This window comes from Pungitius pungitius, chromosome 8 (assembly GCF_949316345.1).
Source record: "Pungitius pungitius chromosome 8, fPunPun2.1, whole genome shotgun sequence".
In the NCBI taxonomy this organism is placed as follows: domain Eukaryota; kingdom Metazoa; phylum Chordata; class Actinopteri; order Perciformes; family Gasterosteidae; genus Pungitius; species Pungitius pungitius.
Window position 1 is genome coordinate 14648422 of NC_084907.1, and position 12857 is coordinate 14661278.

Consider the following 12857-nt stretch of genomic DNA (forward strand, 5'->3'; position numbering starts at 1 on the left):
AAACACAGACTTATTTTTGATATTTAATGATATGTTTTGTATACTTTTCTATAACTAGACTATTAGTTTATGATGTCATAAACTAATAGACGTCAAAAGGTTTTGGTGTACCAAAACCTTTTTATGAAATGGTAACTAGACTATTAATTTTTAACTATGTTGGACACACTAGATCATTTCTTACATACCATACTACGACTTAGTAACATTATTATGGTGTACATTAGATGAATTATAACTGATTTTATGACTTTAATTCGTTAAGGCAGACTAAACTCCTATTTTTCTGGCATAATATTTACTGACATACTATACCATGACATTGTATTACATTTTGTGACATTTTTATGCCATACTGTCTTGTTAGTAATTTCATGACGAACCACACTAACACTTTTCATGTCATTTTTATGGCTAAATAAACTTTATATTCATTATATGAAATTTTATGACTTTTTTAAAACATTTCAAAGTGACAAACAGTGCAGACTTTAAGTTAAGTTAAAGATCTCTCCCCACAATGACTTCCTCTTCACATCTTTATTTTTTTCCAACATTTTGTAATTAAAACCTGAACCCTTTTTTATGCATCTCTGTTGAATACAAACTGTCAGAGTAACTGTCAGTCAGAATGTGATGACTTACTGAGGAAAAATTGATTCTACTGTATAATAATCAATGCAATTGCTGCTACCTTCAGCATAGTGAAAAACATACAGAAACTGAACATACACTTATTTCATATCACAAAATCCACACAATGTAGTAATAACACGGATAAAATAAGTCCTTTTACGCTCACAACTATGATGAGGTCTGCAATACTGGCTTAACGGACATTAACTGTAAAGTTTCACCTTCTGACTGGATTATAATTCATGACAATGACGTGACGTGTGCAAAAGGAAGACGTTTTCAATCCTTCAAACCATGTGGCACACGACGAATGGCACTGGAAATAAAACTGAGCGGCAATGTTGTTTACAGATCTTAATGGCATGCGGTCACATACACAAATGCTCACAGTCACATCTCAAGACAGTTCCAACAAACCTGCCTAATTCATACACAAGTGGAGAGGGAATATAAGCTACAAATGTAATAATATACAGGTACAACGTCGACATATCATAGAAAGGAGATGGAAAAACAAAGTAAAAAATATAGAAATTGATAGGATAAAAAGTGAGGATATTGTTGCAGATATTAAGGACACAATACTCCATTGTCAGCTGTTTAAGGTGCGAGCTCCCTTGTGTTTTCCGACAGGCTTCACATTTCCTCCGAGTGTAACTTGAAATGCACCAGAGAAAAACAAGCTGCTTAAAAACCTTCTCAATTTCCCAAACAACCACAATACAACTCACTGAATAAATGGAGATAAACATGATTATAAAACATTTTGGTTGAGCAATTAACACAAAGTCAAATTATTAATAAAATACTCATGCGGTCACTGCCATTATTCCCAGACATTCAATCACTCCTTTTGAAAAAAAAACTACATTCCTCACAAACTCCTCGATGCTTCAGTTCATCCACATTTGAAAAATACAAAGCTAATCGCTGTTATTCCTTAAGTGCTGTTGAATGGAAGGACATTTTTAAGATATATATAAAGAGAAGTCTCCACAGGATGATGGGTTCATGCTGTCAGAAGAACTTTCAAATAGTATCATTACCAGGCGACACAAGATGTGTTTGTAACAAAAAATCCTGTTTACAGTACAACGTCTCAAACTGCATCCAAACCAACTTCATTTACAATTGGCTTCTGATTTTTTTTTCTTTTTCATAACTGACATTTCTCTAGTTTTAAACATCTGGGCCAGACCCTGTGGTGACTGCAAATCTTTCAGTATGAAAAAGTATTTAAGACAACAAAAGGATGATATAAGTGCTGAAGTTAAATTTCATTGATGCTTCAAGTCTTTTAATTAGACCTCGGGAAACATGTTAAAAGTGCATTTTTGTCTCACATATATTTCACTTAGTACCTACAGTACACAGGGGGGGGGGGGGGGGGGGGCTCTGGAGAGATTGTGAAGCACAAACTTCACAAGCTGTTGCAGAAAATACATACAACAATTGCCACTGAAAACGCAGGATAAGTTTGGTCCTCTTTCCTTGATTGGCAACATGTTGGTAAGAGCCTCTTAGTTCACTGGTTAAGCTTCAAATTCTGAGGTGAGATGTTGCTGTCCAATCAAATGCACAGGACCAACAGCTTCTGTTTGAAACAACATTTTCTTCATAGGCCGATAACATTTTAAAAAGGACATCTTTTTCAACAGAAACTAAAAGTAGAGCTGGTTTAATTAATACTTCATCATTTTTTCTTCCTTGCATCAATTGTCCTGTTGATAAAAAAAAGATAAAGATCTGAACATGTAAAATGTGTTGTTCTTCGGGTTTATAACTTCTTCATTTGAGATGATACCGACAAGTGGTCAGAGTCATTCGGATTCTCAGGCTGTATGTATGATTCTCTCACTGTGGAGGTGGGACTGGAGCTGAAGGGTGTAGCGTTTCCCCAGGAAGAGGGGGGGTAGGTTCTGTAAGGTGTAAAAACGGGTACAGAGCAGAAAAACATAAAGCCTTTTTAACACAATTAAAGAGTTGTTTTTAGTTTATTTATTTATTCAGATACAAGTGTTCAAAGTATGGATGAGAGACTAATCAAACAATTCAACACAATTATAGGTATTAAAGAACTTGAACTTACCATGGGCTCCAGGAGTAGTGCTGGAGCTGGAGCTGGAATGGGGAGCTGGGGTGGGCGAGGTGTGAGCCCCTTGAGGGGGTTGGGTCTCAGTGGCCGAGGCGGAGGCTGAAGATGGAGGTGCGGGACTGGGGGCCGGCTGCGGTGCCGGTGTGTTGAGTGCCTGCTGACTGGCGGTGAGGGGTGCTGGGGCAGGTGCTGGGGCGGCCTGGTTGGCGTGGGGGCCTCCAGCCTGGCTGTGCTGCTGGTGCTGAATCTGCTGGAAGTGCTGCTGGCGGGCCCTCATCTCGGCATATTTCAACTGTTCCATATGGAAGGACTGACGGTCGGCCAGCAGCTGCTGACGCTGGTACTCCAACTGAAAACACAAAAAAGAGGTTAAAATAAAGGTTAGAGGTGTTGTGCTGTAATTATGTTTACTTCTCCTTTGAGATACTACATATTTCAGAATCATTAACTTACGGCCTCCCTCTCTCTGTCCATTATGGTTTCCAGTTCTTCAAAGTGTCGAAGTTTGATCTCCAGCTTCTTCATTTGGGTCTCCACCAGCAGCGCCACAAGAGATTTAATCTTCCTCTCTTCAACTGCAGCCAGGTGCTACGAAGAAAATGAAAGAGAAACTTACATTAAGACAAAATGTGAAAGTGAGAAAACTTTGAATTAGAGCGTCATGATGTACAGCTCCAGCATGTCTCTCTATAATTACATGACTATCTAATTAGGAATGTTGAAATTGACAAAACCAGCACATGCATTCTTGATGCAGTCCCCCAAAAATGCCAAAAAAAATCAGTGGCATTAACAAGTCACAATATATATTAAAAAAGTAAATACAACACATGTTCATAAACGTAATGGTTTAAATATGGGTTAGTATAGTTATAGCTATTATCATGACAAAAGTCATTCAATTATAATGATCATAACGATCATAGATTTTGTAAAAAAATAATAGCATGTCATAAGAAGTAGGTCTGTAGGATAGCATCATATATCATAAAAGAATTGTACAGCACAAAAAAGTGCAGCACAAATGCATCTATCACACAAACTAGTGTGTGATTAGGTTACTAAACTTTACCTTGGCTTTGACAGCTGCAGCAGCGAGTGCAGATGCAGCAGCAGTGGCAAGGTTCCCCTCTCCAACGTCGCGCTCCACCTTAGCTTTCCTCTCTCCTTCACTCTCTGCTTCTCTTTGTCCTTCCTCTGTGCCCTCTTTTCCTTCCTTCACCTTCTCCCCATTACCTTTGAGAAATAAAAAAAGGTCCCTTTTGTTTTCCTATGTTAAGAACACTCCACTTCCTCTTAATGAGTGAGATGCATTTCATACCAATCTCTGACTCTGTTTTATCCGTCTCCCTCTCGCCTTCTGCGTCTCTTCCTCTTTCTTCTTCCTTCTTCCCATTCTCTGACTGTTTCTCCTCTTCCTCGGTTGCTCCATCCTTGCTCTCCTGAATGGGAAAACAAACAAATCACAATCACACCTCATCAGCTGAACTAAAAATGATGATGAATTATAATGTTATATGGAACATGCATCACACCTTGGACTCCCTCTTCTCTTCACTTGGTTGGCTGTCACTCTTACTTTCATCGCTGCTTTCATCTAGAGAGAAGACAAGTCCCTTTTTATTTTTTTTGGCCCTAAAATTATGCAAGCTGTGAGTGTGTGTGTGTCCATCTTACCAGGTCTCTCTCCCTCCTCCAGGCCCGTGCCTGCTATGCCACTACCCTCCAAGCCATAGAGTGGGTCCTGGCGGCCACTGACCCTCGCTGCCTCCTCCACCCTCCGCACATGAGCCTCAACAAGCGCTGCAGGAACCTCCTCCTTCATACGAGAGAACTCCTCTAAGAGGGGGAGACACAGTTTGAGGCCATCGGTTACTAAAGAGTCATCAATAATGACCTGGGAGATAAAAATGAAAAATTAGCACTTTCAAAATAAGCTCCTTCTCACCCAGGGCAGATTTGGCTGCAGCAGAGGCAACACGTGGGTCGACGACAGAGGCGAGGAAGGCCACTGTGCTCATGACAGGGTTTCCCGCCTGGCTGAAAGGTACCGGCTGGTAAGATAGCGGCCCGAGGGACGACGAGTTGTCTTCTAAATAAGGGTCTTCAATGGGCAGCCGCAGGAAGTGCAGGATGCACTCATCCTGCGTGCGGCTCCCCACGTGCTCTGAGACCTTGTTCCAGTCGTCTTTGTACATCTCCAACCCCTGAAAGAAGTGGGGACTACACTTAGCTTCATTTTTCTACCTTGTTACCTTGTCTCACCACTAATGGTAAGGATCATTTGTACCTCAAGCAGTAGCAGTGTTTCCTGCTCTGTCCACTCCCTCATGGAGCTTGTTGTGTTCTTGCTCTGTGAATAAACATCACCACCACTTTGTTAACAGTTGTTAAAAGTTTTTGTTTTTGAGAATTAAAAGTTGTTGTGCATTGTCTTGGATTTGTACCTTTGCAGAACAAGTTTTCTTGCTGTACATGTCAGTCCGCAACCCAAAGTTTTGCAGATCTGCTGGTTTCTCTTTCACTTTATCTGGGAAGGACATCATCTGCTGGGTAGCAGGAGTCTGCAGGTGCACAATGACAGCACACGAGTAAATCAAAACAGAACATGTGTGCATGTTACTATTTATGTTTGTGTGAGAGAGTGTGGACCTGGGACGTCTTGGGCTGCAGGGGGACCAGACTGGACGGAGTGTCTGCAAGGACGTGGAAGTGAGAAGTGGGTGGGGGACCCATGGGTGTGGGTCGGCTCTCAGAGTCAACCTGGTAATTGATGAGGCCCCACTGCTCCAGAAAGGCGTGCACTCTGCAGGGGAAGAAACACAGAGTGTACAACTCTGAATGCAGTTTAACTAAAACAAGCAACTTTCCAGATGTAGTTTAAACTCTGGAGTACATTCAGCCTCCAACTACCTCATGATTGCACACACGTCTCCTGCCAGGTTTCTGCGACAGGCCGTGGACGTCAGATATTCCTGAGGGTTCAGCCGGTATGTATCAATCATGAAGTTTCTGTAGGCCAGGTAACTGAAAGAAGGAGGTGCATAACAACTTACTGTAGGAAGTGTGTTAGATAATACCTGTAATAAAAACATCTCATTTTTTGTGTGTATGGATCCAATACTCACATCTCTGGTGTTTTGGATTTGTTCTTCCCATTGAAAAACTCTGGAAGGGCTCTGCGCTCAATGGCATGAACACTGGGGGGGGGGGTTACCAGTGTGAGTATACACGTCACCATATTCAACCGAATTGACACAAGCCAAATTCCCCCAATTCTTTCTTTTCCCATGTCTGAACAAAAGAAATTCCATCGTGACAGAGCTAGAATCAGATTACTGAAAAAAACAAACAATCTCTTACCTGTTGTAGTCAAACCAGGCAGCGTAGCTCGGTATAATAATGTGATGAGTTTGCTCGGTCACATTGTCCTCGTGAAGGTCGGAGCCTTTCACTGGTTCACCCTTCACGCTCGCGGAGCCTTCCTCCTCCTCCTGTTTAAACACACACTCATGTTGACGAATGGGTTTACTGCCCTCACTGCCCCCACATGTTACTGCAGTTTAACAAACTACCTTGCCTGTTGTTTCCATGGAATCATCCTCTTGCTCTTCTGTTTGAACCACAAAGAATAGTGAGTGAATGTACAACAAGGTCAGTGTGACATAACATTCACTTAGTAAAAAATTGATTGTCACTCAGAGGGAGTAGAGGACTTATTCATAGTTTAAAATGCAAACTTTTCCTACATGCTGCGAGAAACAACAGCCTTTCAAAAACACATTTTGTTATGAAAAACACAGATTTACAATTAACCAAATTGCTGAATCTTGCTGTTCCACTGTTTTACAGTGTTTGCTTAGAAAACAGATATACTCTTGTGTAATGAGTTAAAGATGGCCATGATGGAGATGACAGTAAACCTTCTCCTCACCAATTTCTGTTCCGCCCTTGACTGAAGTTGAATCAGACTCCTTCTTAGTGTTATCTGCCAAAACAAAATATAATGTCAGCGAGTAACAGACAGTAACAACTGCTTCAAAGGCTTTAAGGAGACAATGGAGGTTTATTTTAATGATCCTATTTGGTTTGATGTATGTATAGTTTCAACATTTTAGTACTTGTTTTAGTTGGGTTTCCCTCTTCCGATGCAGGAACAGGTGATGCTTCATCCACGTCTTTGCTAGGATCCTCCTGTTCCTCTTCCCTTTGGCCTCGTTTAGACTTGGCGTACGGGGTCGTTGGCCTGTCCACACAGCCACGCGTATACAAAATACATTATTGCAATGCTGCATAGTGTCTCTGATATAATTGGTTTTAAAAGCTGACATCCTTGAATCGAGACACGCCTGGTCACCAACCCTTTTTTTGTATTCTTTTTCTTGCTCTCCTGAGGCGGAGGGGTGGGGGACGGCGACGGCGACCTCTTCCTCTTCTTGGCACTGCCAGGCTTCTTGTCCCTCCGCTCATCTGAAGTGGTCACCTCATCTGTCAGGGTCTTGGCTGAGATCCTCTTCCTCTTTGGGCAGCCCTCGCCCACTTCATAATCCTCCTCATTCATCCATTCGTTGTACTGGTCCAGGTCTAAAATCCACTTGGCATGGACCTGTAAACAGAGAGCGTTGTATTTAGAGAAAACACAACTTATGTATTTAATGAATATTTAAAGACGTTTTCCTAAAATGATGCAGAGACATCTAAAATGTTCCAGGTGATATAACAATGCATTATGTAGCCAAAAAACCTGCACATTTAATTGCAATATGTTACGCGTTCAAGTTTAATTTAGGCTCAATTAAGGGCAAGAACAAGTCGATATAGGAAAAATACATACTGTTTATTTGGTTAAATATGTTTAATACAAATTGCATTTGATTGAGCGGCTAAGAAAGTAAAAAGGAAATATATGTATTTTATTCGGAATGAAATGGGCACAAAGAAAAACAGACAACAAACAACAAAAAGGGTTCTCGCAAATAAATAATAATAAATAAATAAATACCTTCCTAGGCTTTTCTGGGATCGGAGGATCCTCCACAGAAGCCTCAATCTCACTTGCTTGGATCCAGGTATCATAACTAAATGGTGAGAAGAATAAGGTCAAGGCAGGGGAAAGATTGAGAAAACAGCACAGGCAGATCCTCTCTACACTGTTATCCTTCCATTAAAAATGTAAAATGTTTCTATTTAAATGTTAAATGGTGTTCAAATCCCTGTAAATTCAGCACCAACCTGTCAGGAAAATATCCCCAGTGAAGGAGCACTTGCTTATCTCTCTTTATAACTGGACGCACCCACTCTTCTGGATCACAAAGAGAGAAGGAAACCAACAGAGAGCATGTCATTGCATCACAATTCATTCAATAAACTGTGTTAAAAACAAACATCTGAAGCCTCACCTTCCTCCAGGCTGGTGGGAATCGAAACAACAACATGGGAGCTGGAGGCCTTTTCCTCTGCTACAGATCCCTGCAATCGATCAGGCCACAAGTAAATATTGGTTAAAATTATAAAATAAAAATAGTTTTACTTTTTGAGTTTGAGTTTTTAGTCCGTAGTACTGAGACTTCTAACAAAACAAAATACACACCTGATGTCTTTTTATAATGTCCTTCAGTTTCCCGAGCAGTTTGGGCTCTATGTCAGAGCTCAAGTAGATAACTGGCCTGCTGAGGCAGTTGTTCTGTGAGGAAAAGAAATGCAGCAGATGTTTGAATTATTGAAGATCATAATTCAAATAGTCAGGATATATCTATAAAATATATTTATTTAACTTTGTATCATCTCAATTAAAATTCTGTCAGTTATTAAGCTCTCCAGATTAAGGGAGCGGAATGATCTTGAAGAGTAACTGCAGGACTGATTAAGTAGGATTACTGCTCAAGTCACATGACCGGCTGCCCCTTCATTATTTCTTTTGGGAATGCTCAGGCAGCCTGATTCTCAGAACCTTCACAATTATGGTGTAATTGTAAGAGACACGCATCCCTCAAATGGAGCGTTTCCTTTGCAATTTTTGAGCTAAAACATCTGAAGCAAAACACAAAAATGTATCAACTGACCCCTGCTGGAGTTCACGCTTAAAAACAACAATGTGCGTTGTTGTTTATAAAATCAAACACTGCTATTAGCCTCAACAAATAACAGTGAAAACTGCATACAAAAAGAAAAGCTCTGTGGCAAACTCACTTGCACTAAGGACTTCTCAATAGTCATGAACATCTCTACATTTCGGTCCATCCTCGACGGATTCTGGAAGTCAAACCTGCGCCTACCAGGAAATTAGACTGGAGTTACACATGAAACGGCGACACAGTCGATGTCCAAACTGTCCCGAGCACAAACATAGGGCAATTTATTCATTTATACAAGCTAAAGAAAAAGGTCTTACCATCCTTGGTCACTCTTGAACTTGTAGGCAGCAGCCAGGATGTGGCAGAGAGCCCCTCCTGACTTGAAGTCCAGAAAACACTTCATCTGCAGACACAAAAAGTGTTTAAAACACCTCTGTGGGGAAAAATCCACGTGTGAATGCCCCGATTGAGGAGACTTACTGGCAGCTTGGTGAGCGGAGGGTTGCTGACATGTCGACCGAACACCTCCTCCTGGAACTGGAGCAGCTGGACCACCAGGCTGGACAGAGACTTGTTGGTGGGGGGCTCGGCCTGGATGTACTGGGAGGACATCGACATGGGGAGGCAATCAGTGCCGGGCAACAGGGAGAGGTAACAGTTAACTACAGCGGGGGATAGTTGCTAAAAGCACAGTTAAACTGGAGGGGGCATATTTTTTATTAATCAGTGTCATATCAAGATGTTGTGGAATATGTGAAATGTGAATTAAATGGTAAATATACTTTATTTCATCCTCTATCATAAAGAAATATTGCAGTTATTTTATTAAATGAATGTGTCCAAACGGCAGCACACCGCTGGTGTTGTGGCAGACAGGCCATGGCTTCGGTCAGCACCGCGCGCCACACAGTCAACATCTGGATTTGAGCTGCATTACCGTTAGCCGATTAGCTAACGAGCTAGCAGGCTAGTTGGCCGTCCAAAGTCACCTCTTTTGCAAAATATCATACTCGCGGGACTGATTGTGAGCCGTTTTTGCATCGGTTTAGGTACAATAACGTGTAGTGATGACGCGTTTCGCGACCGCATCTGTTGCAGCTGTTGGCTCAGCATCCTTTTGTATTCCGGCTCGAGTGAATTAAACAGCTGGACGCTCAGCAGCACCCTCCCTCCTCTCTTTGTCACTGCCTCTGCCCAATAGGTAAGCACCCAAATGTAAGGGTGAAAACTGTATGCTCCGTGTGTATGGATACAAAACATGCGGTCGGTACCTTCTTGTAATTCTTTCCCAGCCAGACGCGGACATTATCAAACTGAGAAACAGTATCAGACGCTTCGAAATATTTTACATTCGGGCCGCCGTCTTTCTTCCGCACCGCCATCTTTGACTGCAGACAACTCGTCAACGTCGCGCGCCTCCCAGCGGCCAAAGCCTGGAACTACAGCGCGTGGCGAGTGTAATGACCATCAATGCACAGCAGGTTGCGCACTAAGACAGGGAACGTTTTAAAAAAAAGACTTCGTCGCGATTTAGGAGATTGTAGAAGCAGCAGCAGGTCCACCAACTTAAAACCTCATTTAAAAAAAACGTCACGGCAAGTTTAATTCCTGTAGTCAAAGCGTTCAGGAAAAAGTGCTTGTAACAAAAGGTGGATGAGAGTATCAAGGCTGAAAGCAGGCTCTGCATCATATCAGTATGAAATTACCATACTGTTTATGGATTTTATTAACATGAACATAGTATGTACATCTTGGCGGTGTATATAATTTTAACTGATATTGGGCCGTATAATCTATAAATCCTATAGTGCTAAAAGTGATTTTGTGTTTTATTTGAGCTTATAGAAGACAGTCTTTTGGTTCCAAATAAATAAAAAATTACATTTGATCACAATTGTGAGAATACTAGAATAGAATACTATGAACTCCATATTGGCCCAGTAAATTTAAACATTTACACATTACACACTGTACACATTCAAATGAATGAATGAAACAATTTACTGACTCAATTAATAGTTTGATGCACCTCAAAATACTAATGGACCTGGAGCATGGAAACTTAAGTGTGTCTAGTTTGGGTGTGAAGGTATGACAAGGAGGAACTTTACACTTCCTCGCTGAGTGATGGAATCATTTAAATGACCAAATAAAGCACTTATTTATAAATCTTGAATAAAAGGTAAAGAAAACAAACCTTCTGCCAACATGGTTTTCATTGTATTTTTAATAATCAACAATTGAAAGATCTGCTATCAATTAATGCTTTTAATTGTATGAAACCTACACCATGAAATAATACTCTACTAAATAATAAGTTGATTTTACAATTCTCTCAGCTATTCAAGTCCTCTGTCCTGATACTTGTTTTATTTATTTATTTATTGTATAAATATATTGTATTGTATATGGATTTAATTGGTTTTATCCAATTTACTTTACTTTGATTAATTGATGAGGGTCATGATTTGACTGTTCTATATCTGAGGATACGGAACCTTCTAAGTGGTGGTGGTGCTACATACTATATGCAAATCCCTTTTTATCTTTGTTTTTTACCTTTTGTATCTTTTATGTTGTAGATACCTAAATAACAAATGTATACATTAATGTTAAAAAAGCAAATAAATCCCGATATCTGAACAGATAAAGGGAGTGAGAGCATGCTTTGTCAGAGACTTGATATTATATGAATATACACAAACAAAAAATTATAGTCCAGAATGCATGCTAGAAGCATAAACACCCAATTGTGACTATTAATTGAAATTATTAATATATATGACAACAATGATTACAAATACAGATCCAGTATTCAATTTAATACCATAGGACTACTATCCAGGTACACTCAAACTGAGTTGATCCAAAAACATAAAGTTGTAAACTAAGCAGACATGAGGGATCAGAAAAAGTGGAGAAAAATATAGACCAATGGACTGCTTTCATATCTTTGACCTTTTTACTGATTCTCATTTAGTCATAGACTGAAATTAACCTTCATTAACAGAAAATGTGTGGGTCTGTGCGTGTGTGTGTGTGTATGTTTGTGTGTGGCTTATTTGTGAAAGTCCAGAAACAACATTGAAGGGAGTAGTACTCCTTGAACTAGTATTCCTCAGGCAGTCTGTGTGTTTGTATTTGCTGTGCGAGTGTGCGTGTCTGTGTGTGTGTAGCACCCGTCTGCGCTCAAGGAGAGAGTGTGAAGCCTATTGATTATTTTAATCCTCCTATTTGTGAGTCTGTGATCCTCTCGCCTCAGCCTTCCACAGAGGGATTGCTAATGGGGCTGAACGCTTCCCTCCTCAGCCCTCTCTCCCTGTCCAATTAACTTAACGCTGGAATCTGCGAGGATGGAGCAGTGGGACTCCGAGGGCGGCGGTGGTGCTAGGGGGGGGGGGGGGGGGCTGGACACATTGCTGTGACACAGCCGAACCAACACCCCCTAAAGTACAACATCTCCCAATTTTTCATTTGCACCAGAAAAAACTTCCTGTTTCAGAATAGCACTGCGTCTCACTTTAATTAAAGATCCGTCTATTTATTTTATTCTGGTGAGGTGAGAACTCGATTCAGAAAGTGTTTCATTTTCACATGGTGGACTTGCAGGGCGGCCTTCCACAGAAGCATGCAGCAGGTAAAGAACCAGGTCTTTTCCTCAGTATGTCACTTTAATGCAGGCTGCTACCACTGTAATTCTGGCTGACCTTATAGGTTTCAATAAGAATCTGTCCAATTAAAGTTTGTGTTCAACTCGTCTTGACAAAACTAAACCTTTAATTGTTATCTTGCTAATTAAGGTGTTGCTATATTTTACACCCCACTCTTGGGTAGCGAACAAAACTCCATAACTGACCCAACTAAACGGCAAAGGACGCCTTTACAGCAATCAGATTCGTGGGCGTTATTGGCATGAAAATATATCTAAATATAATCACATTCTTCCAAAATACGTTGTGGCCCGCAGTGGTAAGCTTGTGTCTGAGAACTTACTCACTTTAGTGAAACCCCAGTCATCAAATTTGAGGGCATCTGAATAACCTCACAGCCTT

The 12857-nt window shown here is 40.8% G+C and overlaps 1 protein-coding gene across 1 annotated transcript; it reads right to left on the bottom strand.

Moving 5' to 3' along the window:
* Window positions 1-525: 525 nt before the first annotated feature.
* On the bottom strand, window positions 526-10203 carry smarcc2 (SWI/SNF related, matrix associated, actin dependent regulator of chromatin, subfamily c, member 2). The gene is given in 26 exon segments (XM_037447788.2): window positions 526-2555; window positions 2726-3080; window positions 3185-3319; window positions 3804-3967; window positions 4053-4173; window positions 4267-4328; window positions 4409-4570; window positions 4680-4938; window positions 5022-5084; window positions 5179-5356; window positions 5358-5537; window positions 5645-5758; window positions 5860-5931; window positions 6095-6225; window positions 6307-6344; window positions 6666-6719; window positions 6853-6977; window positions 7093-7337; window positions 7734-7809; window positions 7964-8033; window positions 8131-8200; window positions 8322-8414; window positions 8921-9002; window positions 9123-9208; window positions 9286-9405; window positions 10077-10203. Coding segments are annotated over 26 exon segments (3231 nt in total). The 5' UTR covers window positions 10188-10203; the 3' UTR covers window positions 526-2490.
* Window positions 10204-12857: the final 2654 nt, after the last annotated feature.